We start from the raw sequence: 23,677 nt of genomic DNA, 5'->3' as shown, positions 1-23,677 counted from the left end.
TTACTACACAATTTTAATGCACATTCAAGTCTAAGGAGTGAATTTTCATTCTTTGAATGATTCTGTCAAACCAAACTCAATGATTTCACCAGATCAACAAAAACATATGCCTGTGAAAATGAAGAATAATTGCTAGCAGTACATTTTTGTCTTTATAAGAAACTGCTTTTCTAATGCATAACAAATCATAAGTTCAGAAAGCACTTCTTGCCTTAATTTCTAACATATGCTATCCAAGCATTTAACTTCTGCATACAGAGAAAGTCATTTTGAATGAGCATCTCCATGGAGTCCTTTTGCAAGCTGCAAACAATTAGAGGCTTCAGTTATGTATAAAATAAATGCATTTATAAAGCATGATACTGTAGTTACTGTTGCAAAGTGGGGGACGATGAATGAACATGTGCTTTGCTGTTAACACCAGATGTGTTAATGGGGGAAAGTCATGCAGCTTACTCGTACAAACCTGGGGACTCCATGGCTTCTGGCGGCAGAGGAAATGGCGGCGTCACTGGAAATGGAAAGCAGGGCAGAGAGGAATTTGGTCAGAGCTGTTAAATCCAAAAAAAAACCTCTACATGGACTTCAGGCAGCTCCTGGTGCACGGCTAGGGGAATCTTAAATATTCCTGCCATTGCTCAACAACAGGACTCAGCCTCATGGTGGGCTCTTATTTGGTAGTATTTTTAGCCTTCAATCGAAATGCACAGTTACTTTCACCAATGCAGAATGAGCCGTCCCCCCAAACCCAACAACATTATACAGCATGAATACTGCACACCATGCATCACAACTTCCAAACAGAACAGGAAAATGATGGTAAGGTAAGCAGGAACCCACCATTTTCTCGCTCTTTCTTTCACGCCTGCCCAAACTGAATGGCTATGTTGTAGCAATGCAGTAATTCAATCTCTGACACAGTGAAAAGGATTCTGGACTTATACTACCTTGAAAGGCCTACGCAATAGAAAAAACAAACTTTCTTCACTAGCATGTTGAAGTCCACAGGTAAGGGAATATTTTTAATAATAAATGAAAGCAATAACCATGTATTTAAATTGTATGTACTGTATGACATATTTTCTCAAGCTCTGGGTCACCAAAAGTGGGTCACAGGCTGCCACTGGTGGGTCACAAGTTGCTATTGTTTATACTGGCAGCGGGTCGCCCTCCCACTCTGACGATCACGCTTGATTTGCAACCTTGGTGGTCCGTGAAGACACTTACTTATCTTCTATATATAATGATTTAACACCTTGGACTTCTTGACACCTTGGACTTCTACATACTTGATTCTTTTATATTAAAGGAATACTCCATCTAAAAATGATATCTTTTAATATGTTACTTACCCCATGTAGTTTGTAGGGGTGACAACAAAAAAATTTAATCTCATGTTTTCATGGAGTAATTAAATATTGAATATTCAAACTCAATGGGTTTCAATAGATGACCAGCACTGTGTCAGCTTATGTGAAAAAAGTCCATGGAAAAAAGAACAAAATTCTCACGTAACTCACGTCACATGTCCATGTGTCTGATATCCGTTTGTAAGGTCAAATCATGCAAATGTGTACATTTTTTGCTAAAATATTATTAACAGTTATTTCCTGAAATCCTGCATTAAATGTAAATGTGGAAGATGTCATTACCGTTTGAATTAAAGACAGGTTTCTTCACCAGTAAATGAGAGGGAGAGGCAGATCTTCAATTCAGATGCACAGCATTGTGGGAATGATGTCTTCCTTGTTTACATTCAATGCTGGCTTTCAGCGATCTTTGTGTTATTGATACCTGCATTACCATCTATTCATTTAATTTGGATTTTTTGGCACTTTTCAACATGAAAAATCTCTAATTTAGACTGTCTGTATGGAATTTTGCAGTAACAATTTTAAATTAGATAGATAGATAGATAGATAGATAGATAGATAGATAGATAGATAGATAGATAGATAGATAGATAGATAGATAGATAGATAGATAGATAGATAGATAGATAGATAGATAGATTTGTATACAAGTAATTCCATAATTATTCACTCTCATTCGTATGGAATAGATTAATATGTTGTGCTGCAACCTTTAGAAGTCAATTATACACTTTAAGATTTCATATTTTATTATAACATGCAAAGCAAACAATAGGAGTCTAGGACTTTCTAATATCTACTGTATACGGTATATCCACATTTCATGAGAAGCACTTTTGAAAAGAAATATATTATGCACTCTTTTAATCTTTGTCTTATTTAACACCTTTTGATAGCTAGAGCTAAACATGAAGTGCTTTCAAGCCTTTAATGATAAACTCCATTTGATGGATTTTGAGGAAATGGGCACATGACTATTATAGCACCTTTAACCAATAAATAAGTGTTTATTTTACTGTATATATTGTTCATATTCTGCACCCATTTGTTGCCTATGTGAACTTTGTTCATTCTCAGCATCAGGTTTTCCTGCTACGTCTCCAAAATAGAGCATGTTGGATTAGTTAGTGATTCCAAATTGAATGAGTGGCCCCACAATGGACTGATGCCCAGTCTAGGGCTGCCATTATAGGTCCAGCCACAGTGAAGCTGAATTGAATTAAGCTTGTGAATGTTATTATTTTTATCTTAGGAACCCCTGTACACCTGCTTATCAATGCAATTATCTAATTCACCAATCATGTGGCAGCAGCACAATACATACAATTAGACAGATACAAGGAAGGAGCTTCAGTTAATATTCGCATCAAACACCAGAATTGGGGAAAATGTGCTCTCAGTGATTTTGACTGTAGCATGATTGTTGGTGCCAGAGGGGCTGGTTTGAGCATTTCTGTAACTTCTGATCTCCTGAGATTTCCACACAAAACAGGCTCTAGCATTTACTCAGAATGGTGCAAAAAACATCCAGCAAGTGGACGTTCCTTGGGCTGAAATGCCTAGTTGATGAGAAAAATCTGAGCAGAAGGGTAGCTCAGATAAGCACTCTGTATAACTGTGGTGAGCAGAAATTAGGGTTAGGGTTAGTGTTAGGAAAATCAGAAAAGCCCCTCAGAATGCACAGAACATCAAACCTTGAGGCAGGTGGGCTACAACTGTATAAAATCATGCCAGGTTCCACTCCTGTCACCCAAGAACAGAAAGCTGAGGCTGAAATGGGCACAGGTTTACACAAACTGGTCCGAAGAATCTTGATTTCTGCTGAGGCACACAGATGGTAGGGTCAATATTTGGTGCTAATAGCAAACCTGACTTGTGTCATCAGTCCAGGCTGGTGATGGTGGTATAATGGTGCGGGAAATGTTTTCTTGGCACACTTTCCGTCCATTAACGCCAATCAATCAACGCTTGAACGCCATGACCTATTTGATTATTGTTGCTAACCATTTGCATCCCTTCAAGGCCACAATTTACCCATCTTCTAATGGCTACTTCCAGCAGGATAATGTGCCACGTCACAAAGCAAAAGTCATCTCAAACTGGATTCATGACCATGACAATGAGTTCAGTGTTCTACAGTGCTCTTCTCTGTCACCGGATCTGAATCCAATAGAACACCTTTGGGATGTTGTACAACAGGAAATCTATGATATGAATGTGGAGCTGACGAATCTGTGGAAATTGTGTGACACAATCATGTCATCGTGGACCAGAATCAGAACATCTTGTGGAATCCATGCCGCACAATCTGACTGTTTTAAGAGCAAAAGGAGCCCCCCCCCCCCCCCCAATATTGGTGTAATTTCTACTATGACATTGTTTAGTGAATGTAAAGTATATGATTTAAAAAGGATTTACATTGTTGAGTGTTGCACTATTACAATTAATGGGGCTATAGAAAAATGGTTTTCACCATAGAGGACTCTCCTAAAGGATTTAGAGAATAGCTTTTAAGAAAGTATATTACATTTTAAAAACTTTAAAAACTATTAAAGTAATTCAGATATTTGTTCACAGCATATACCTGTAAAAAAATAAACATTAAATGCTGGCTATTAAGGGGTTTTGAAAACACAGAATAATTGTTATTTAAAATACAGTGTGTTCTGTTGACAAAGCTTTTTATGGTAGTGTTCACTACCACAGCAAATATGGCTGATTTCTCTTTAATTAGGCATTGGTACAATGATGCACTGAGCTGCACAAAGGACAAATAATTTCAAAGCCAGAGAGGCATCCAAGGAGTAAAACTCACCTTCTCCAAGCCTTCGGAACTGGAAGCCCGTCACTGAAGTGTCATAAGAAGCAATGGAGCCGCTCCTGATGACTGAGTAAAGCACACTTTCAATCTGCTGATCATTGCTGTTAAAATCAGAACCCACATCCAATTCCACGAAAACACTTCCATGAATCTCCCTGTTATGAAGTGATTAAGTGAGGGAAGGAGGTATAAAGTCAGTCAAAGTCAGCTCATAACTTATATCACAATTTAAATACAACACAGGATTGCCACCTGAAGGCAGCCACTTCATCATGGTATAGAAACACCTTCTATGCATTTCTTAGCCATGTGCAGGCCCATCTCATCTTAAGCCATTTAAAAGTTTAAAGTTTACACAGGTATATTCCAACATTGAGCATCTTTTTGGATTTTACTGTTGGCGTTATAAATCAGTGCTGAGATTATCACAGGGCGTACCCTTCCCAAGGACAAAACCAAAATAGCAAGTTTATACTTGAATGCCACTGAAGGTGATAAATGTGGGTGGTACATAAATTGTGATATTCGTCAAACTCAGGTCTTTCCTAAGTGGATGTTGGTAACAACATCAGCTCAGAAGTCTACTTCTCCATTGGAGTCATAATAAAAGTGAAATGTACTCTCACATTGTACTTATTTTATCAGAACAAAGAAGGCAATAAAAACAAATCCATTTTCTTACTTGATTAAGACTAAGCTGACTGTCTGATCCCCAGGGATTTTCCGATATTCTGATTCAAGCTGAAAAAAATAAAATTAACAAATGTTAAGTTGTAGTCAGAGAATTCCAATTTTCTGCCTTCTTCTTTTACATTAGCAGTGATATTCAACAACTGAGCAAGACAATAGAGATATCCCCACACAACTGAAGAGTTTTAACAGAAGACCATTTGCTTTCTAAAGTATGCTTGAAGTGTTTTTCTGTACAAATCATCCTATGGGCTTTAGTCTCAATTGAAACCACAAAATAATGCAATACTTAACCTCCTTAGCGTTAACCCTGAGTGTTACTCTGGCATGGAATTCTATGTAATTACGATTAAGCACGAATAAGACTTGGGGTGATGTGTAATGATCCATTTTACAATTGTAAGCATGAGTAACATTCGGGTCAGTATTCTGCTTCCATCTAGTGGATGAAATAACATTGTGCTGCAAAAAAATCTGATTTCAATGCATTTTGCCACTCTAAAAAAACTCAATATTCATAGATGCAGTGGAGCCTCCAACTAAAAACACAACAGTAAACAAAAGCCAAAAACGCAGTTTTAGAATGAACTGAAAATGAGCTATTGCTTGAGTCGAGTCTCCAACTAAAAACACAATGGCAAACAAAAACACCGGTCTACAAAAAAATATTTTTTGTTTGCTTCTGGGAACTTCAGAACAGCTCTTTATTAAGTTTTTTACACTGATTTCATATATGAAATCGGAATTAAGCTAACCTGTCAGGTTTTTGAAATACACATCATTGACGTTTTGACACTTTTGAATATCAATATATCAACATAATATCTGGAGTTTGGACTATGTCCCACCAAAATTGTTTTGATGTGTTTATTCTGAAAACCAGAAGACAATACCAGAGACACGTTAAAGCATATTTATGTCAATTTACCTCAATATAAAAGTGAGGTCAGTGTGCCCAAAAACGTTGCAGGCACTCGTTTTTGCACTTGTACTGTACATCCGTCTCTCTTTGCAAGAACCAACAGTAGTCACCCATCATGCTCAGAGGGAATTTTTCCCGATATCAGTTTTCTATCACCTTTATATCTTGATGAAATCTTTCCCCATGCTCATCTCTGACATTGCTTAGATTTGGTGGAAAAAAGCCGAGATGAGAATGTAAAAAATGCGTCTTCAGTGACATTCTGGCACCCGTAAGCTAATATACTTTCAGCATGTTCTCCACAAGCTCAGTATTATTCTCTGGTCTGTGACTGTCAAGAAAATTCTGGACAACCTGCACGAATGAGGGTGCTGATTCAGTCGGCTTCAGTTTCCTTTTGAACTCATCGTCAAGCATCAGTTCACGTATTTCAGTGCCAACAAAAACACCTTCTTTAATTATGGCTTCACTTTTCTCGACACCAAACTTATTTCTTAAATGCTGAAACGCATCACCTTTACTGTTCAGTCACCCTAGTTGTCCAAGACCTGGAACATCATAACTAAAAAACGGGACGTGCTGAACGAAAACAGTTTTCAGATTTGGAGTTAGCAAGTGAAATTTGTTAAAGTACAGGTGAAAGAATCCCAGTAGCAAAATGCTTGTTGATCAGTGAAATCTATAAACGTCAGTTTTAGAACAACGTAAAACCGAACCATTAGATTAATCAAGTGATAGTGATTAAAATGTGAATTGGTTATCAGACATTGACATGGAAAGCGAATCTGATGCATGATACAGCACTGTACGGCCAAACTACCACGATATCCCTGCAGTATTTGATTTGACCAAAAAAGATTGTGAAAGGACATATAAGAAGTCAGCCCCCTAAGCACTGTTTACAATGCGGCAGCTGTCATTGTTCGTATCAGAGGAATTGGGGAAGTCACTAAGGCTTGTGCTGTGGTAGCCTACAATAACACAAGGGGAGCATCAATTGTGTAGATCAGGCACACCCAGGGGTCCTTAGTCACAGTCCTGGAGGGCCACAGTGGCTGCAGGTTTTTGTTCTTGTTTAATTGTTTAATTAGAAAGCAATTCTTGCCAATAATTTAATTTCATGGCTTGTTAGTTCTTTAACTCTGCTATGTCAGTTTATTCTCATATCCTAGATTTTCTTCCCCTTTCTAAGGATATCATCCAAATGATTTGAAGGAGTAATTCTCAGTCCTTCACTTTTTTCTCATACTTTCCTTCCAAGTATTTAATTAAACCCAATAGTGCATGATAAATACAAGTCAAGTCAAGTTGGGGAGCATGCACTGGTACAGTGCGTCGCTGCACCCACCACATGACGAAACAATTCGGGATCCCAGTTGGCAACCCCCCAGGCAGACACACGGTGCAGTCCCACCCTCCGGAAATGACCCTCTATCTTTTGCAGCCAGGTGTTGCGTGGGCGACCCCTTGGACTGGTCCAGCCACTCGGGTCCCCAACAATGAGGATCTTATGAGCCGGATCACCCTCTGGGAAACATGCTACATGGCTGTAGTGCCCTAACTGACGCTCCCTTACAATGCAGGTAATGTGCCTCATTCGGGACTCCATGAGCAACTGCTCAATCGACACAAAGTCAAACCAATGGTACCCAAGGATTTTCCAGAGACACACAGTACTAAAGGAGTCCAGTCTTGGTCTCAGGTCACTGGATAGCGTCCATGTCTCGCAACCATATAGCAAAACAGGAAGCATGTATACAAACAGGTGTAAATGGTAACAAGCTAAATGGAGAAATGCTGGTCTCTTTTGTCATTTGCAGGTTATTGCTAATTAAGGGCAACTAAAAACCAAGAATACAGCTGTTTAAGACTAAAATAAGCAATAAGGGTTCAAAATCTTAACGAGCGAGACAACTAAAGTGAAGCAGAAGTGTCACTTGAGCAATAAGTGCTTCTTATGGAGCAATTGGGTTGGAGCAAATACCTGCAGCCACTGCGGCCCTCCAGGACCGTGACTGAGGACCCCTGTTCTATCCTCTCGTGTGCAAGCAAAAGAAAAGTGCGCAAAGAAACACGCTTGTGATGTTGGGCTGTGCGTTGCAGCTATTTCAACTCATATCACATATAGAATGTCTACTAAATCTGCAAAAGTACAGCAGTGAACACTCAACGTGTCTTTTCTACTGTATTTATGTTGACATTTTGGTACTTACATCTTTCCATTACATATAATAACATTTTTTTCTTATTGAAAAAAAATCAATATTTTTGATTAATTTTTCCTGGGGTAAACATAACATTAAGGAGGTTAATAGTTTTAGATATTTAACCCTAAAGTAACATTCTCAAACCAACCGCATTAGGCACGGTACCAGTCCTTCATAGGGCCTGATCACACAGACAAAAACACTCACACTCATACTCACGCAGCCAAGTTAGAAATTCCATTCAGGGCAACAACCACATCTTTAAGAATGTGCGATGAAAGCTGGAGTACTTGGACAGACACTGGAAGAACTTGCAAATATGGGCACTTAAACACACCACTTTTTATATAGCAGCTTCCCATAAGATCTTAATTTAGTTAAATAGTTATTTTGCCAGTCCTTTTATTGTCTTACAGCTTTGCCACTCATCTTTTCAAGGAATCAATTTATTTGCCAGGTCTGCCCACATCTTTTTTAAAGAGCATTACAGTGATGAAAATAATTTTTTTATTTAAATTTAAGCCAGTTTTATGTCATCTCTTCCCAAACAATCACTTATGTGATTTGTGGTGTAAGCTAAGGTTTAAAGAATGCACTGTTCGTAACAACTGTTTTTACCTTCTTGCAATGTGAATGAATGGCTTTAAAAATCACTTTGTGGTTAACTGAACCACTGGTTACAAAAGAGGTCAGTGGCAGTACCAATTAGGAAAGGTGTTATTTAGAATATAATGAGATTTGCAGAGTTCATCATAAAATGTGCCATATGAAATAAAGCTTTGATGAATCACATAATATGATTAGGGTGGCATGGTGGCGCAATGCTAGCGCTACTGCCTCGCAGTAAGGAGACCTGGGTTTGTTTCCCAGGTCCTCCCTGCGTGGAGTTTGCATGTTCTCCACGTGTCTGCGTGGGTTTCCTCCGGGTGCTCCGGTTTCCTCCCACAGTCCAAATACATGCCGGTTAGGTGTATTGGTGATTCTAAATTGCCCCTAGTGTGTGCTTAGTGTGTGTGTGCCCTGAGGTGGGCTGGCACCCTGCCCGGGATTTGTTCCTGCCTTGCACCCTATGCTGGCTGGGATTGGCTCCAGCTGACCCCTGTGACCCTGTGTTTGGATATAGCGGGTTGGATAATGGATGGATGGATAATATGATTATCACTATTTAAACTATTGTTATTTTTTTATACAGTCATTGCAACTTAAGTCTGAGCTCAGCAAAAGGTCGAATGCAACCCTAGTGGAGGCTTCAGTTCAGATCTGTGCACATTCACTCACAATGGGACAATTTAGAGAAGCCAGTCCACATGTCTCAAGATTTAAGACAAAGCACATTTTACCTTGAGGATAATGGCAAGCTTTACAAGACAGTAACCAAGCCAGTGTTTAAGTGAAGTGTGTCCTGTAGCACAAAAATCTGCAGATTATGAAACGTAGAATTCAGAGTGGACACACAACAGCACCTCGCCACCAGTGTGAGTTCAGTTTCTGAGCTCAGGATCAGCTGTGAAAATAACTGAGACTGGGATTGTGCGTCACCAATAATCAGGCCTGTCACAATCAGGAAGTGTCTGAACCGGAGATGGGTCTGTCATATGTATTGTGGGCTACAGTTATCCTCTGTTGGGCCGACCTCAGCATCAGCTCAGAGAATGGCTAAGACTGGGTGTCATGTTTCAGTCAGGGCTTATATCTTTGTTTTATGTCGTCTTTATTCAATTTTCATTCTTTTGTTTACATTAGCATTCGTTGTGTTTATTATTTGGATTCTTTGTTTTTTATTTTGTTAATATATCAATGCCTTGTTTTTATGTCCCATGTGCTTCGTGGGTGGTTCCCCAAGAGACAGGGCCACCAGTCAATCACCACCATCACCCTCCACCCTATAAATCAGAAGGGTCTTACATAGTAGTTCCTGGCGGTCTGTTGTAAGTGTGCTATGGAGTGGGTGAGCTATTGTGTTTTGCCATGCCTTGTGCCTTTTTGTGAATTTTTGGATTTTGAGACCAGTGCTCTGTTTATGACTTTGTTTCTGGATTCTGTATTGGCACTGCTTACCTTGGATTACCTTGCCTTTCAAGCAATTTCTATTTGTGTTTCACAGAGGTTCTTGTGCTACTGAGCATTCCGTTAAAAATACTTTTTTTGTTTTTTTTTATAAAAATCCTGCATTTGAGCTGTTATCCGCCTGGGGTTTGATGGCATATCCCCCTCTAGTGAGTATTTTTAAAGGTGCCTAGCTCAGGGGTGGGCAATGTCAGTCCTAGAGAGCTGCAGTGTCCAACTCAGTTTTTTAATGAGAAGTCAATTATTGCTGATGAAGCACTTATTGCTCCAGTGACATTTTGATGTTTCATTTTAGAGGTCTCGCTTGTTAAGGTTCCCCACCCTTAATTGCTTATTTCAATCTTAAACAGGTGAATTCACTGTTTTAATGAGTCCTTATTAACAATAAGATGTAAATGACAAAGCAGCCAACAGTAATCCATCTGGCTTGTTTCCATTTACAGTACATCTGTGTGTGTTCATCATGCACTGTTTGATTTAATAAAACATTTAATAGAAAATGTGACAGACTGAAAATTATCCTTTTGAGGCTTCAAATCATTTTTGGATGATATCCTCAGATATAAGACCTTACATTGCAGAGCAACAAGCTATAAAATTAAATGCGGTCGGTGAGTGAAAAGGACTGGTTTCTAATTAAGCAATTGGGTTGAAATGAAAACCTATAGCCACTGCAGCTCTCCAGGACCGACAATGCCCACCTTTGGCCTAGCGCATAACCCTGGCACTGCGCATCTCTAACATCCAGCCCACCTCATTTTTTGGGATGCACCGAGGTGTACGTAGAATGACCGTGTAAATATCTGGCCGGTGCAAATGAAAGAGGGTGAAGCCCATATTTTAGATATCTGACTGATCAAAGCATTGCACAGATTTACATAGCCCATTTGTTTTCTGTTTTAATATTGCAGTAACTTAAAATAAAAGTAAAACTAGCCCTTTGCTTTTAAAAATATAGTGAAGTAAAAGTGAAAGTGGGCAGAAAATTTTATAGTCAAGTAAAGTATAAATATTCTCAACACATACTCAAGTACCGTAATGAAATATTTCTATTTCATTATTTTACAAAACTGGTCCGCACAGACATTTGCACAGGATCTGAAGTTTTGTGAGGCAGCAGCACTAACCACTGTGCCACGGTGCTAGTGCAGCTTTTTAATGTGTCTGAGATAATAAAGATTAACTGAGAGCTTCTTCTTTTGGCTGCTCCCACTGGGGGTTGCCACAGCAGATCATCTTCTTCCATAGCTCTACATCTTGTTCTGTTACACCCATCACCTGCATGTCCTCTCTCGCCACCTCCATAAACCTTCGCTAAGTACCATAAGAAGGTAGTAAAAATATATTTTTTTCCAAAATTTGAGAATGAACTGAATACGGGACATTTGGGTGTCCCTGAAAGATCAGTATGGGACAGGGGACAAAATTATCAAATATGGGACATGTCCCGTATATAAGGGACGTCTGGCAACCCTAGACTTGGTCCTATTGACCTTCATTCCTCTCCTCTCTAGAGCATATCTCCACCTCTCCAGGGTCTCCTCTACCTGTTGCCTACTCTCACTACAGATCACAATGTCCTCCACAAACATCAAAGTCCATGGGCACTCCTGCCTAATCTCGTCTGTTAACCTGTCCATCACCATTGCACCATTGCAAACAAGAAAGGGCTCAGAGCTGATCCCTGATGTAATCCCACCTCAACCTTAAACGCATCCATCACTCCTAAAGTAGACCTCACCACTGTCTCAGCGCAGTGATTAGGAAATGCACAATAAAAAAAACTCTTAGGGGACATATAATAAATACATCAATAAAGTAGTACTCAGACATGTAGAGAACATGAAAACTCCCCAAAGGCTGTGATAAGGTCAGAAATCAAATCCTGTCTTCTGTGAGTGAAACAGCAGCACTACCAAATGCCTCCATTTCAAATTATTTGTAATAAATGATAAACTGCTGCTGCTGAAGGTTATCAAATCATCTTCACGTATCTGCCTCAATGAACTACCATCGTCCATTCCAAACACACAGTGGAGTTGCAGCTAACAACAGCCTCTAACAATTCCTATCTAATTTTAATTAGTTTTTTCTTTCCTTGTAAACATTTCACTGACATTTGTAAATCTCTTCAAGCTATATTCTGTATATGAAAATATGCTGAAGAAATTATAGGTGTTATTGATGTAATGGCTACATATCTGTTGGGAAGGATCTATAATGACAGTACTCACTGTATCAACTACTGCCTCTGACACTTCTTGGAACTCCGTGGATGTAATGTCTTCCAGTGCTGGCACAAAGTCGATGGAGTTGGTAAAGTTCACAAGGGCCCGGTAATAAACTGCAGAATAAAAAAGGAAGAAAATGTTTTCAAAACTCAAGGAAAAGAGCAGGATGCGTTTTAATGAAAAAGGGGCACACTTTACACTTAGCAGAAAGTGATTCATTTTTCAAAGGCCATACAACTATTTTGAAACCCACTAATCCAGGGTTGCAGGGCACCTGAAGAAAAACTGAAGTTAGCTTAAACAAGACACACAGCAGCAAACAGAAATACAGAAATAGAGCCAAGGACTGTGATGCATATCATTACATCTTCTCACAAAAGGAAATCTGACAAACCCCATAAAACTCTACTAACATCAAGACTGTAAGCAAAACTGTAATCCTGGTACAAAAGGAAATCATCATTCTAACATCTTTACAAAGTTCAAGTATTAAGCTAGATAGAGAAAAAACATAAAAAAGTGAACACAAGGGGGCACTCCAACATACTCTAATTCAAGCTATCAAAATGTTTCAGATTATGTGACCTTCATTACTCATCCAACTAATCAAAAGTTAAGCAAACTTGACTAACAGCTGGCATCCTGCTCTCCGCATTCTCATTCAGGCAGAGAAAATGAGACGTGGTTAATTCTCTAAATCTCCGTACCCTTCTTGTTTACCTGGAAACCACAGGAATGCCAAGTCAGGACACTGGTGCAAGAAATCAGTCAGCAGGAGAAGACAAGGATTTTTATGTCGATTTCAAAGACACAACATCTGTCTTTATGTTATTAATTTTTATAACAGAAAACAGCTTGCGATTTAAAAGTAAACAAAATGACAATTTGATACAGAAAAAGGTTTGTGATTTAAAAGCAAACAAAATTACATTTGACTTCGCTTGTCAACCCCTTCCCCCCACCCTGCCAGCGCTATGCGCCGTTGTGAAGAGGGGGGCTGAACGCACCCCAAGGAGAAGCAACCGCTCCTCCAAAACCCCTCTTAAACGGTGATACAATGGGAAACAAATAGTTTTTTTAACCTCCTCTTTGCTTGATCACCTACTGGCTTACTGCTGCTGCCATGCCGTGTGATCTGCACTTCGCTCACATTACCCCACCCCCCCACTCCCACCAGCGCTATGCACCATTGTGTAGAGGGGGGCTGAATGCACACCAAAGAGACGCGGTCACTCCTCCAAAACCCCTCTTAAACGGTGATACAATTTGAAACAGATAACAGTTGTTTTTTACCTCCTCTTTGCTCGATCAGCTGCTGGCTTGCTGCTGCTGCCATGCCACATGATCTGCATTTCAAACGTTTAAAAGCCTGAATATTCGATCTCTTTACACTGTTCGATTATTTCACAGAGTAATATTTTCAGTTTGTTTGCGCTCGCTAATGTGATCTTTACTCTCATTTTTTTGAGACTTTCGAATTTTCCTACTTCCATTATCTCTAATCTGCTCTGCATGTGTATCAGGGGACTTGCTTCTAAAGGTTGCAAGTATGACGTGACTTGTCTGTTTTCTGGGAAGTGAAAGTGTCTCTCTGTCTCTCTTCAAAACATCTTGTCTCAGTCGCAGGAAAAAAGTCTTCTATCGTCGCAAGATTTTTTTTATAATAGAGAGATTTACAGTAAAAATATGCAGAACTATTTATTTTGGAGTCAGTGGCTATTTTCCTAATCATAAACTGATACTGCTTGCTTATGTGAAAATCATCAAGATTCTAAAAAGTGGCAACTTTCTGCAGCCATAGATAGATAGATAGATAGATAGATAGATAGATAGATAGATAGATAGATAGATAGATAGATAGATAGATAGATAGATAGATAGATAGATAGATAGATAGATAGATAGATAGATAGATAGATAGATAGATAGATAGATAGATAGATAGATAGATAGATAGATACCTTATTAATCCCAATGGGAAATTCACATACTCCAGCAGCAGCATACTGATACAAAAAAACAATATTAAATTAAAGAGTAGTAAAAATGCAGGTAAAAACAGACAATAACTTTGAATAATGTTAACGTTTACCCCCCCCGGGTGGAATTGAAGAGTTGCATAGTTTGGGGGAGGAACGATCTCCTCAGTCTGTCAGTGGAGCAGGACAGTGACAGCAGTCTGCCGCTGAAGCTGCTCCTCTGTCTGGAGATGACACTATTTAGTGGATGCAGTGGATTCTCCGTAATTGATAGGAGCCTGCTCAGCGCCCGTCGCTCTGCCACGGATGTCAAACTGTCCAGCTCCATGCCTACAATAGAGCCTGCCTTCCTCACCAGTTTGTCCAGGCGTGAAGCGTCCTTCTTCTTTATGCTGCCTCCCCAGCACACCACTGCGTAGAAGAGGGCACTCGCCACAACCGTCTGATAGAGCATCTGCAGCATCTTATTGCAGATGTTGAAGGACGCCAGTCTTCTAAGGAAGTATAGCCAGCTCTGTCCTCTCTTGCACAGAGAATCAGTATTGGCAGTCCAGTCCAATTTATCATCCAGCTGTACTCCCAGGTATTTATAGGTCTGTACCCTCTGCAAACAGTCACCTTTGATTTTAGGGGCCTGGGCCTCCTAAAATCCACCACCAGCTCTTTGGTTTTGCTGGTGTTCAGGTGTAGGTGGTTTGAGTCGCACCATTTAACAAAGTCCTTGATGAGGTTCCTATACTCCTCCTCCTGCCCACTCCTGATGCAGCCCACAACAGCAGTGTCGTCAGCGAGGTTTTGCACGTGGCAGGACTCCGAGTTGTAGTGGAAGTCCGATGTATATAGGCTGAACAGGACCGGAGAAAGTACAGTCCCCTGCGACGCTACTGTGTTGCTGACCACAATGTCAGACCTGCAGTTCCCGAGACGCACATACTGAGGTCTGTTTGTAAGATAGTCCACCATCCATGCCATTAGGTATGAATCTACTCCCATCTCTGTCAGCTTGTCCCTAAGGAGCAGAGGTTGGATGGTGTTGAAGGCGCTAGAGAAGTCTAGAAACATAATTCTTACTCTGCCTTACACTGCCTCTGTCCAAGTGGGAGAGTGATCGGTGTAGCATATAGATGATGGCATCCTCCACTCCCACCTTCTCCTGGTATGTGAACTGCAGAGGGTCGAGCGCGTGGCGTACCTGTGGCCTCAGGTGGTGAAGCAGCAGCCTCTCCATGGTCTTCATCACATGTGACGTCAGAGCGACAGGCTGGAAGTCGTTCAGCTCACTAGGATGTGATACCTTTGGGACTGGGGTGATACAAGATGTTTTCCAAAGCCTGGGGACTCTCCCCTGTTCCAGGCTCAAGTTGAAGATGCGCTGTAGAGGACTCCCCAGCTCCAGCGCACAGACCTTCAGCAGTCGTGGTGATACTCCATCTGGACCCACTGCTTTGCTTGCACAAAGTCTCCTCAGCTCTTTTCTCACCTGCGCTGCTGTAATTGTGGGTGAGGATGTCTCTCCTATGCTGGTGTCAGCAGAAGGATGGGTGGAGGGTGTAGTACTCCAAGGTGAGAATGGGTTAGGGCGGTCAAACCTGTTAGAGAAGTTGTTCATTTGGTTTGCTCTCTTCACGTCTCTCTCGATGGTGGCACGAGCTGCAGCCAGTGATGATCTTCATCCCATCCCACACTTCCTTCATGCTGTTATTCTGCAACTTCTGCTGCAGCTTTCACCTGTACTGCTCCTTCGCCGCCCTGAGCTGGACTCTGAGTTCCTTCTGCACGTGCTTGAGCTCATGCTGATCACTACATTTAAAAGCCCTTTTCTTCTGGTTCAAAAGGCCCTTGATGTCACTTGTAATCCATGGCTTGTTGTTAGCATAGCAGCGTACTGTTTTTACTGGAACTACAATGTCCATACAGAAGTTGATGTAGTCAGTAGTGCAGTCAACAACCTCCTCAATGTTCTCACTATGTGATCCCTGCAGGATATCCCAGTCCGTAGTTCCAAAGCAGTCCCTCAGAGCCTGCTCTGCCTCAGGGGACCACTTCCTGAATGAGAATGTGGTTGCAGGTAGCTCCCTCACTCTTGGTTTGTAGTGAGGCTGAAGCAGAACCAGGTTATGATCTGCTTTCCCAAGTGCAGGCAGTGGGGTGGCGCTGTATGCGTCTTTAACGTTTGCATACAGTAAGTCAATATGCAGTCACAGCTTTCATTCACTTAATCTTACGAAGCAGGGGGCAATTGGCACCACGCTCACACGACAGCAGTCGTTTAACGTGACAAACACAGTGACTGATTTCAACTAGTCTGTAACTCACTTCGATAAAATCAAACAGGTTTGAGTTAGTCTTTAGTCGTTGGTGTGGGCTCTGTAGGCATGAGATCTGACAACCAATGAATGCTAGAAGTACAATGCACGTAAGGAATAAGGAACACAGGTGTTTTAGACATTGCAAAAATGTTTTAAATACCACAACAGAATGGGAAAAAATAAAAAAGAGGCAGAGATTATGGCTGAACTTGCCGTACCTGTTAACCTATTGCACAGCATCAGCGCCATCAGGCAGGACATTATTGGCTGTCAGAAAAAGGATGGTCAGCACGCGATCATCAAATGTGATATGGACAGTGACCTGCAGATGTTTAAGCTGACATGGTCCAGCGATGAGATCAATAACTACACTCACTACAGGGCACCATAAAGTTCTTTACCAGGTTGGGTGGTTTCTCACAGAGCTTTTGCTTGGCAAAGCATCATTTCATTCAGAGATGTATTCTTTGCAAATGAAGCTGGTACTTTGTGCTTTAAAAAAATTCATAATATGTAGAAAAAAAGGCTTCAGGACACTAACAGATTAAGAAAAACTGGATTTATCTCTAACCCTAACCCTAACCCTAACCCTGCGGTCATAAAATCATGACCAATTGGTACTTCACAAATCTGTTACCATTTATTTATGGTTATTTACTGTATGGAGCCTGTTATACATTTAAAATAATGAAGATCCTTTCTGGTACCTTTATGTGGATGGGTCTTTTGGGAACTAAAAATAGATCCCTTATAGAATGGCTTTGACGAACCACTCTGGCACCTTTATTTTTAAGAGTGTATGGTGGGCAAATCTGACATATCCCACAAGCAGAAGTTGTGTAATGTGATATTGTCTAGTGGAATAAGACAGAAGAAATTTTTTACACTAGAAGCCAGTCCATCACAAGTCATGCGGATTCAGGATAGACTCGCCAACCAACTCAAATGCTTGTTTTTGCACTCTGGGAAAAAAGTGCTCCAACGTAAACCCATGTAAACACAAAGAAAATGTACAAACTCCATTGAGAAGCCATCCCAGAAATGAATTAGGGTTTGAATGCTTTGTGATTGATAATAATGCAAATTTTTACAACACCCACCTGCAGATTCTCTCTTTGAAATATATACAATATATTGTGACAGTAGATGGCGCTATACCAGCACTTAACCTGGCACAGACAGACACAAGTGTCACACTTGCACAAATTCACGCTTTTTATTTTCAGTTCTCTTCTTTACAGTCCTTTGCGCTTCACACACCGCACACAAATCACCACAAATAACTCACAGTCCTTTCTCTTCTTCTTTCTATTGCCACCTCTACTCCACTCCTCGCAAGCTTTGTCCTCTTCCACCCGACTCCGTCTTTCCAAATGGAGTGAGGCGGCCCCTTTTATAACGCACCCAGATGTGCTCCAGGTGCTCCCTGATGACCTTCCTGACCATGACTTCTGAGTCATCCAGGCATCCCCTGGTGGTGGCCACAGGTCCACACAAGGTTGAGCTTCCTAGCTCTGTTCCTGTGGCCCCAACACCCACTAGGGTGGCTGCCTTCTCATGTTCCAGGGGAGGTACTGCTCCTCTCCTGGTCCTTCCATCTTCTTGGCATCCCGACTGGGTATGAGCCCCAGCCGTCCGCCACAATATATAAATATATATACTGTATATATATAAAAAAAATAAAAGATATATATACAAGAGACGCTCAAAAAGTTTCCACACTTTTATATTCTCATCTGAAATGGTGAAGGCGAGAGGAGTTGTAATTGGGCATTAAAAAGTTGATACGATGCTGGGAAAATTGCATTGCAAAGAAAGGTGACTATGTAGAAAAGTCATTTGTTTTTGAAATTCTTAATAAAAAAATGCGGAAACTTTTTGAATATCCCTTATATAAAAATATATTGAAAACCAGTACACAGACAGTGGCAGGGTGTTAGGGCAACCAGGGGTCCTGACCTTGATTGTTAAATGAGAGCAGGATGTTAAGGGTTAATTTAGAAATCACCTCATTAGGCAAACATCTGCAGCTGCAGGAGCGTAAACATGGGGCTCCTAATTAAATCTGAAAGGTCAGGCTTATTTTTAAGCAATCTCCAGCGTGTCCAGCCTCTGCTGTGCTCTCCCAGATTCCAGAAGTCAACATGACATCAGTGTCCAGCTGCGCCTCTCACAAGAAGCACACTGCCAGCTCCACTTGTAGGAGGCGAGCAATCCAAGCAGAGTAATGCATTCTCCCTCCCCTCTCACCTACAATGAGAACTATTCTCAGTCACAAGTTGGGACAGAGCCCATTTTAGGATTTCAGACCAGAGAGATTGATCACTATTCTTTAACGCTGAGTGATGGACAGGCTGCTGCAATGTCCCAGCTGCTGCCAAGAATGTGGATACTTATGCCAATCAGCCAATCCTGATATGTTGTGAAGACTGTTGTAGTCTGGTTTTGGGAGACTGTGACATGTCCGGGCTGGTTCTACAGAGCACAAGGTCTTCTTCTTTTAATTAGTTCTGAAACTCACCCCACGACTCTGCCAAAATCCCTCTTGTCTTCTGGATATCCAGCTAACTCATAACCTAAGTCAGAGATGCAGCAAAACCTCATGAGATCATTTGCCAGGTGTCCCGGTGCCAGCAACACGCTTGGTTTGAAAGCATCCCAGCAGACAGTATATTCTGCAAGTGACGGCTTTCGGAAAGTTGCCCGTGGTGCAGACTTAGGAACAAATCAAAATGTACACAAGACAACGGTCACTGCCTGCAGCCCTTAATTCAGCCCACTCACTTTTTCCATGAGCTGGTCAAAGAAGATATTAAGATTCTAGTAAGACCTCCTTTCAAAAGCTTTATTCACAGAATAATTTTCCTCTTCAGAACTGTAACTGTTTTGTGCTGTGAGAAGGGGCGGAGGGTACGGAAGGCATTGGAGAATCAAACAAAAGGCTGACTGAGCACGACTCCACCTGACCCCCAGCCACATAGGTCAGCAAGCAGTCTGCCAACTCAGAGATTTCAAAGTGAGCCCCGTGCGACAAGAAGCCAATTAGAAGCTTGGAAGGGTTAACTGAGTGAGCTACCTCCTACTTCTGTTCTAAATCAATAAAAGGATTCCATAAGCTTTTTTGGCCTATGAAATAGTCACTTTCATGTGCAGTTTTGCAACCTTCAGTGTACCTTCTTTTATCTAAGGTATTTGCTTGCTTCATGCTATTTGCATTTGCTCTAGCTGAGGTACCCGCTGTTTGCAAGGGTTTTAGACTTTTGAAAAACTGAATTACAAAAAAGTCTACATTAGCGTAAGCCATCCTAATTCGAAGTGTTCATGCTCATGAGGTAAAAGTACATAAGACTGTAAACAAGAAAAGTTGCATTAAATATTTGAAATATTAAAATGTGGATCAATGTAAAGTCCATTCTTGATTGCAATAGAAATGAGACATTTTAAACCCACTGATCTACAGAGAGCTCAAAAAGGACCAAAAATCAAACATAACATCATATTCATAATCACTGACCTTGAAATAGTCTAAAACAATAGGACACATGCTTACAATACTTATATGTTTGAAATTGATCATTTTTTTATATATTGCTCAAAAAAATTAAAGGAACACTTTTTAATCAGAGCATAGCATCAAGTTAATCAAACTTCTGGGCTATTGATCTGGTCAGTTAAGTAGCAGAGGGGCTTGTTAATCAGTTTCAGCTGCTTTGGTGTTAATGAAATTATCAACAGGTGCACTAGAGGGGCAACAATGAGACGACCCCCAAAACAGGAATGGTGTAACAGGTGGAGGCCACTGACATTTTTCCGTTCTTATCTTCTCTGACTGTTTTTTCACTCATTTTGCATTTGGCTATGGTCAGTGTCACTACTGGTAGCATGAGGCGATACCTGGACCCTACTGAGGTTGCACAGGCAGTCCAACTTCTCCAGGATGGGACATCAATACGACCACCACTGGCGCCCTGTGCTTTTCACAGATGAGTGCAGGTTCACCCTTACCACATGTGACAGATGCGACAGGGTCTGGAGAAGCCATGGAGAACGTTATGCTACCTGTAACATTGTTCAGCATGACCGATTTGGTGGTGGGTCAATGATGGTCTGGGGAGGCATATCCATAGAGGGACGCACAGACGTCTACAAGCTAGGCAACGGCACCTCGACTGCCATTAGGTATTGGAGTGAAACCCTTGGACCCATTGTCAGACCCTATGCTGGTGCAGTGGGTCCTGGGTTCCTCCTGGTGCACGACAATGCCCGGCCTTATGTGGTGAGAGAATGCAGGCAGTTTCTGGAGGATGAAAGAATTGATACCATTGACTGGTCCCCACGCTCGCCTGACCTAAATCCAATAGAACACCTCTGGGACGTTATGTTTCGGTCCATTCGATGCCGCCAGGTTGCACCTCAGACTCTCCAGGACCTCAGTGATGCCCTGGTCCAGATCTGGGAGGAGATCTTCCAGGACACCATCCATCATCTCATTAGGAGCATGCATACAAGCATACAAATTACTGACTACAATTTTGAGTTGCTACAATGAAATTTCGGCAAAATGGACTAACCTGCCACATCATTTTTTCATTTTCATTTTCAGGGTGTCTTTGAATTCAGCCCTCTGTAGGTTGATAATTTTCATTTCCATCAAACGATGTGGCATCCTTTCATTCCTAACACATTACCCAGTCCATATCAGTAGAGATATCCAGCAGGATTTTTTTTCCCATTGAGATCTGATGTGTTTTCAAAGTGTTCCTTTAATGTGCTGGATGATGATGGCAGTGCTCAACCAATGCACATAGGCAAAACAAGACATAAATTCCGATCTGGCTGTTCTCATTCATGTAATACGACCACAAATCACATACAGTATTTATCCGTTCTATAAAAGTGACTCAAATCAGATTTGAAAAGATTAGATTTCAGTGCCCACACAACTATAAAAACATCAGATTTGTGTCAAGCTAAGGCATAAAATTGGATTTGAGTCACTTCATCTTGGTAATGTGTTTGTAGTCTTTTAGGCCTAGGACCACAAATAAAAAATCAGATATCAACAATTTTATCATATTCATGATTAGCAACCTCAAAATAGCATAAAACAACATTCCATATTGCCTATATTACTGATACCCATTTTTTGAAAATTTTGTGATAAGAAGTAACTATTACCCCTTGTATCCTATTGGGGTTTAACTCCTAGCATTGACAGATGAGACGTGCACAAGGTCAGGTTTTTCTGACCATTTTTTCTGAAGACACCTATTGGTTTACTCTTTACCATAAGGGTGTAATGTCTTGCACAATATATGATCCCAAAAATGGCCTACAATTTTGGCTTTTTTGAGGTCCAGTGGTCCAAAAAGTAGGGGAGAACCCCAAAAAGATTGAGGTCTTGCATGACCAAACATCAAGAGGAGTTGAGTGGCATATCATATGTGGGTATTTTCTCACACCAGTGAGTCAGGAGGCACCCAACAAAAAAAACTGAAGTGATTTGAAAGCATTCATAGAACAGCCTGAAACTGAACCATTAGATTAATCATGCGATAGTGATGACAATGTGAATTGGTCATCAGACACTGACACGGATAGTGAAACTAGTGCAAGTTATGACTGGTACCTGCATGACAAAAAGGCAAAATGATTCCAATCAAGTAGAAGGACAAGAAAGATGTTAGGCCCCAAAGCACTGTTCACAATGTTCATGTCAGAAGCAATGTGGAAGTCAGTAAGCCTTGAACATGCTAGCCTACAATAAAAGAATGGATGTGGCAATCATGTGGATCAGACACCGACATTCTACCCTCTCACGAGTAAGCAACTAAAAAAAAATATAAAAAGTGAGCAAATAAACACAATTGTACTGTCCCGACTTTGCATTGGTGACTGTTTCAAAACATATTGTGTACTAAATCTGTACAGCAGTGGACACTCGGCATACCTTTAACTGTATTTATGCTGACATTTTGTTATTTACACGTAATTAAATTTTTTCTTGTTGAAAAAAATTGAAAATTTTTGATAATTTTATTTCAACTCTCTCTGGATCGGTTCGCAGCTGAGTGTGAAGCGGCTGGGATAGAAATCAGCACCTCCAAATCCGAGACCATGGTCCTCAGCCAGAAAAGGGTGGAGTGCCCTCTCAGGGTTGGGAGCGAGATCCTGCCTCAAGTGGAGGAGTTCAAGTATCTCGGGGTCTTGTTCACGAGTGAGGGAAGAATGGAGCGTGAGATCGACAGGCGGATCGGTGCAGCGTCCACAGTGATGCGGTCTCTGCATTGGTCTGTCGTGGTGAAAAAGGAGCTGAGCCATAAGGCAAAGCTCTCAATTTACCGGTCAATCTATGTTCCTACCCTCACCTATGGTCATGAGCTACGGGTAGTGACCAAAAGAACAAGATCACGAATACAAGCGATTGAAATGAGTTTCCTCCGCAGGGTGTCTGGGCTCTACCTTAAAGATAGGGTGAGAAGCTCAGTCATCCAGGAGGAACTCAGAGTAGAGCCGCTGCTCCTCCACATCGAGAGGAGTCAGATGAGGTGGCTTGGGCATCTGATCAGGATGCGTCCTGGACGCCTCCTTGGTGAGGTGTTCCGGGCACGTCCAACCGGGAGGAGGCCCCGGGGAAGACCCAGGACACGGCTGACCTGGGAACGCCTCAGGATTCTCCCGGAAGAGCTAGAAGAAGTGGCCGGGGAGAGGGAAGTCTGGGTATCTCTGCTCAAGCTGCTGCCCCCGCGACCCGAACTTGGATAAGCAGAAGAGGATGGATGGATGAATGATAATTTTTTCTGGGGGTAAACATACCACTAAAGAGGTTAAAACAAGATGAGAAAGTTAGCCTATTATGGTCATAACTATACTAGTAAGTGTTAACAAAAGGTACTGTATCTCTAGATGCGGTCGTAAAATCAAGAGTACACCTTATGAGAAGGATTTAGGAGTCATAGTGGACTCTAAGCTACCGACTTCCAGACAGTGTTCAGAAGCCATTAAGAAGGCAAACAGAATGTTAGGTTATATAGCACCCTGATGTGTGGAGTACAAGTCACAGGAGGTTACGCTCAAC

The 23,677-nt window shown here is 41.2% G+C and overlaps 1 protein-coding gene across 7 annotated transcripts in view; it reads right to left on the bottom strand.

The window, feature by feature from the left end:
• The window catches only part of hspg2 (heparan sulfate proteoglycan 2), a 517,600-nt gene that overhangs the window by 292,603 nt on the left and 201,320 nt on the right, over positions 1–23,677 (bottom strand). For 6 of the 7 annotated variants that reach the window (XM_051930340.1, XM_051930335.1, XM_051930339.1 and 3 more), the window contains 4 exons: positions 12,315–12,424; positions 4,877–4,935; positions 4,189–4,349; positions 467–511 (listed from right to left, as the gene is read on the bottom strand). In XM_051930340.1, coding sequence (XP_051786300.1) covers positions 467–511; positions 4,189–4,349; positions 4,877–4,935; positions 12,315–12,424 — 375 coding nt within the window. The remainder of the gene's footprint in view (positions 1–466; positions 512–4,188; positions 4,350–4,876; positions 4,936–12,314; positions 12,425–23,677) is intronic. The other variant, XM_051930336.1, reaches the window with a different exon arrangement.

The sequence above is a fragment of the Erpetoichthys calabaricus genome, chromosome 8 (assembly GCF_900747795.2).
Source record: "Erpetoichthys calabaricus chromosome 8, fErpCal1.3, whole genome shotgun sequence".
Taxonomy (NCBI): Eukaryota; Metazoa; Chordata; class Cladistia; order Polypteriformes; family Polypteridae; genus Erpetoichthys; species Erpetoichthys calabaricus.
Note: the sequence above shows the minus strand (reverse complement) of the source record. Positions and strands in the feature narration are given on the sequence as shown.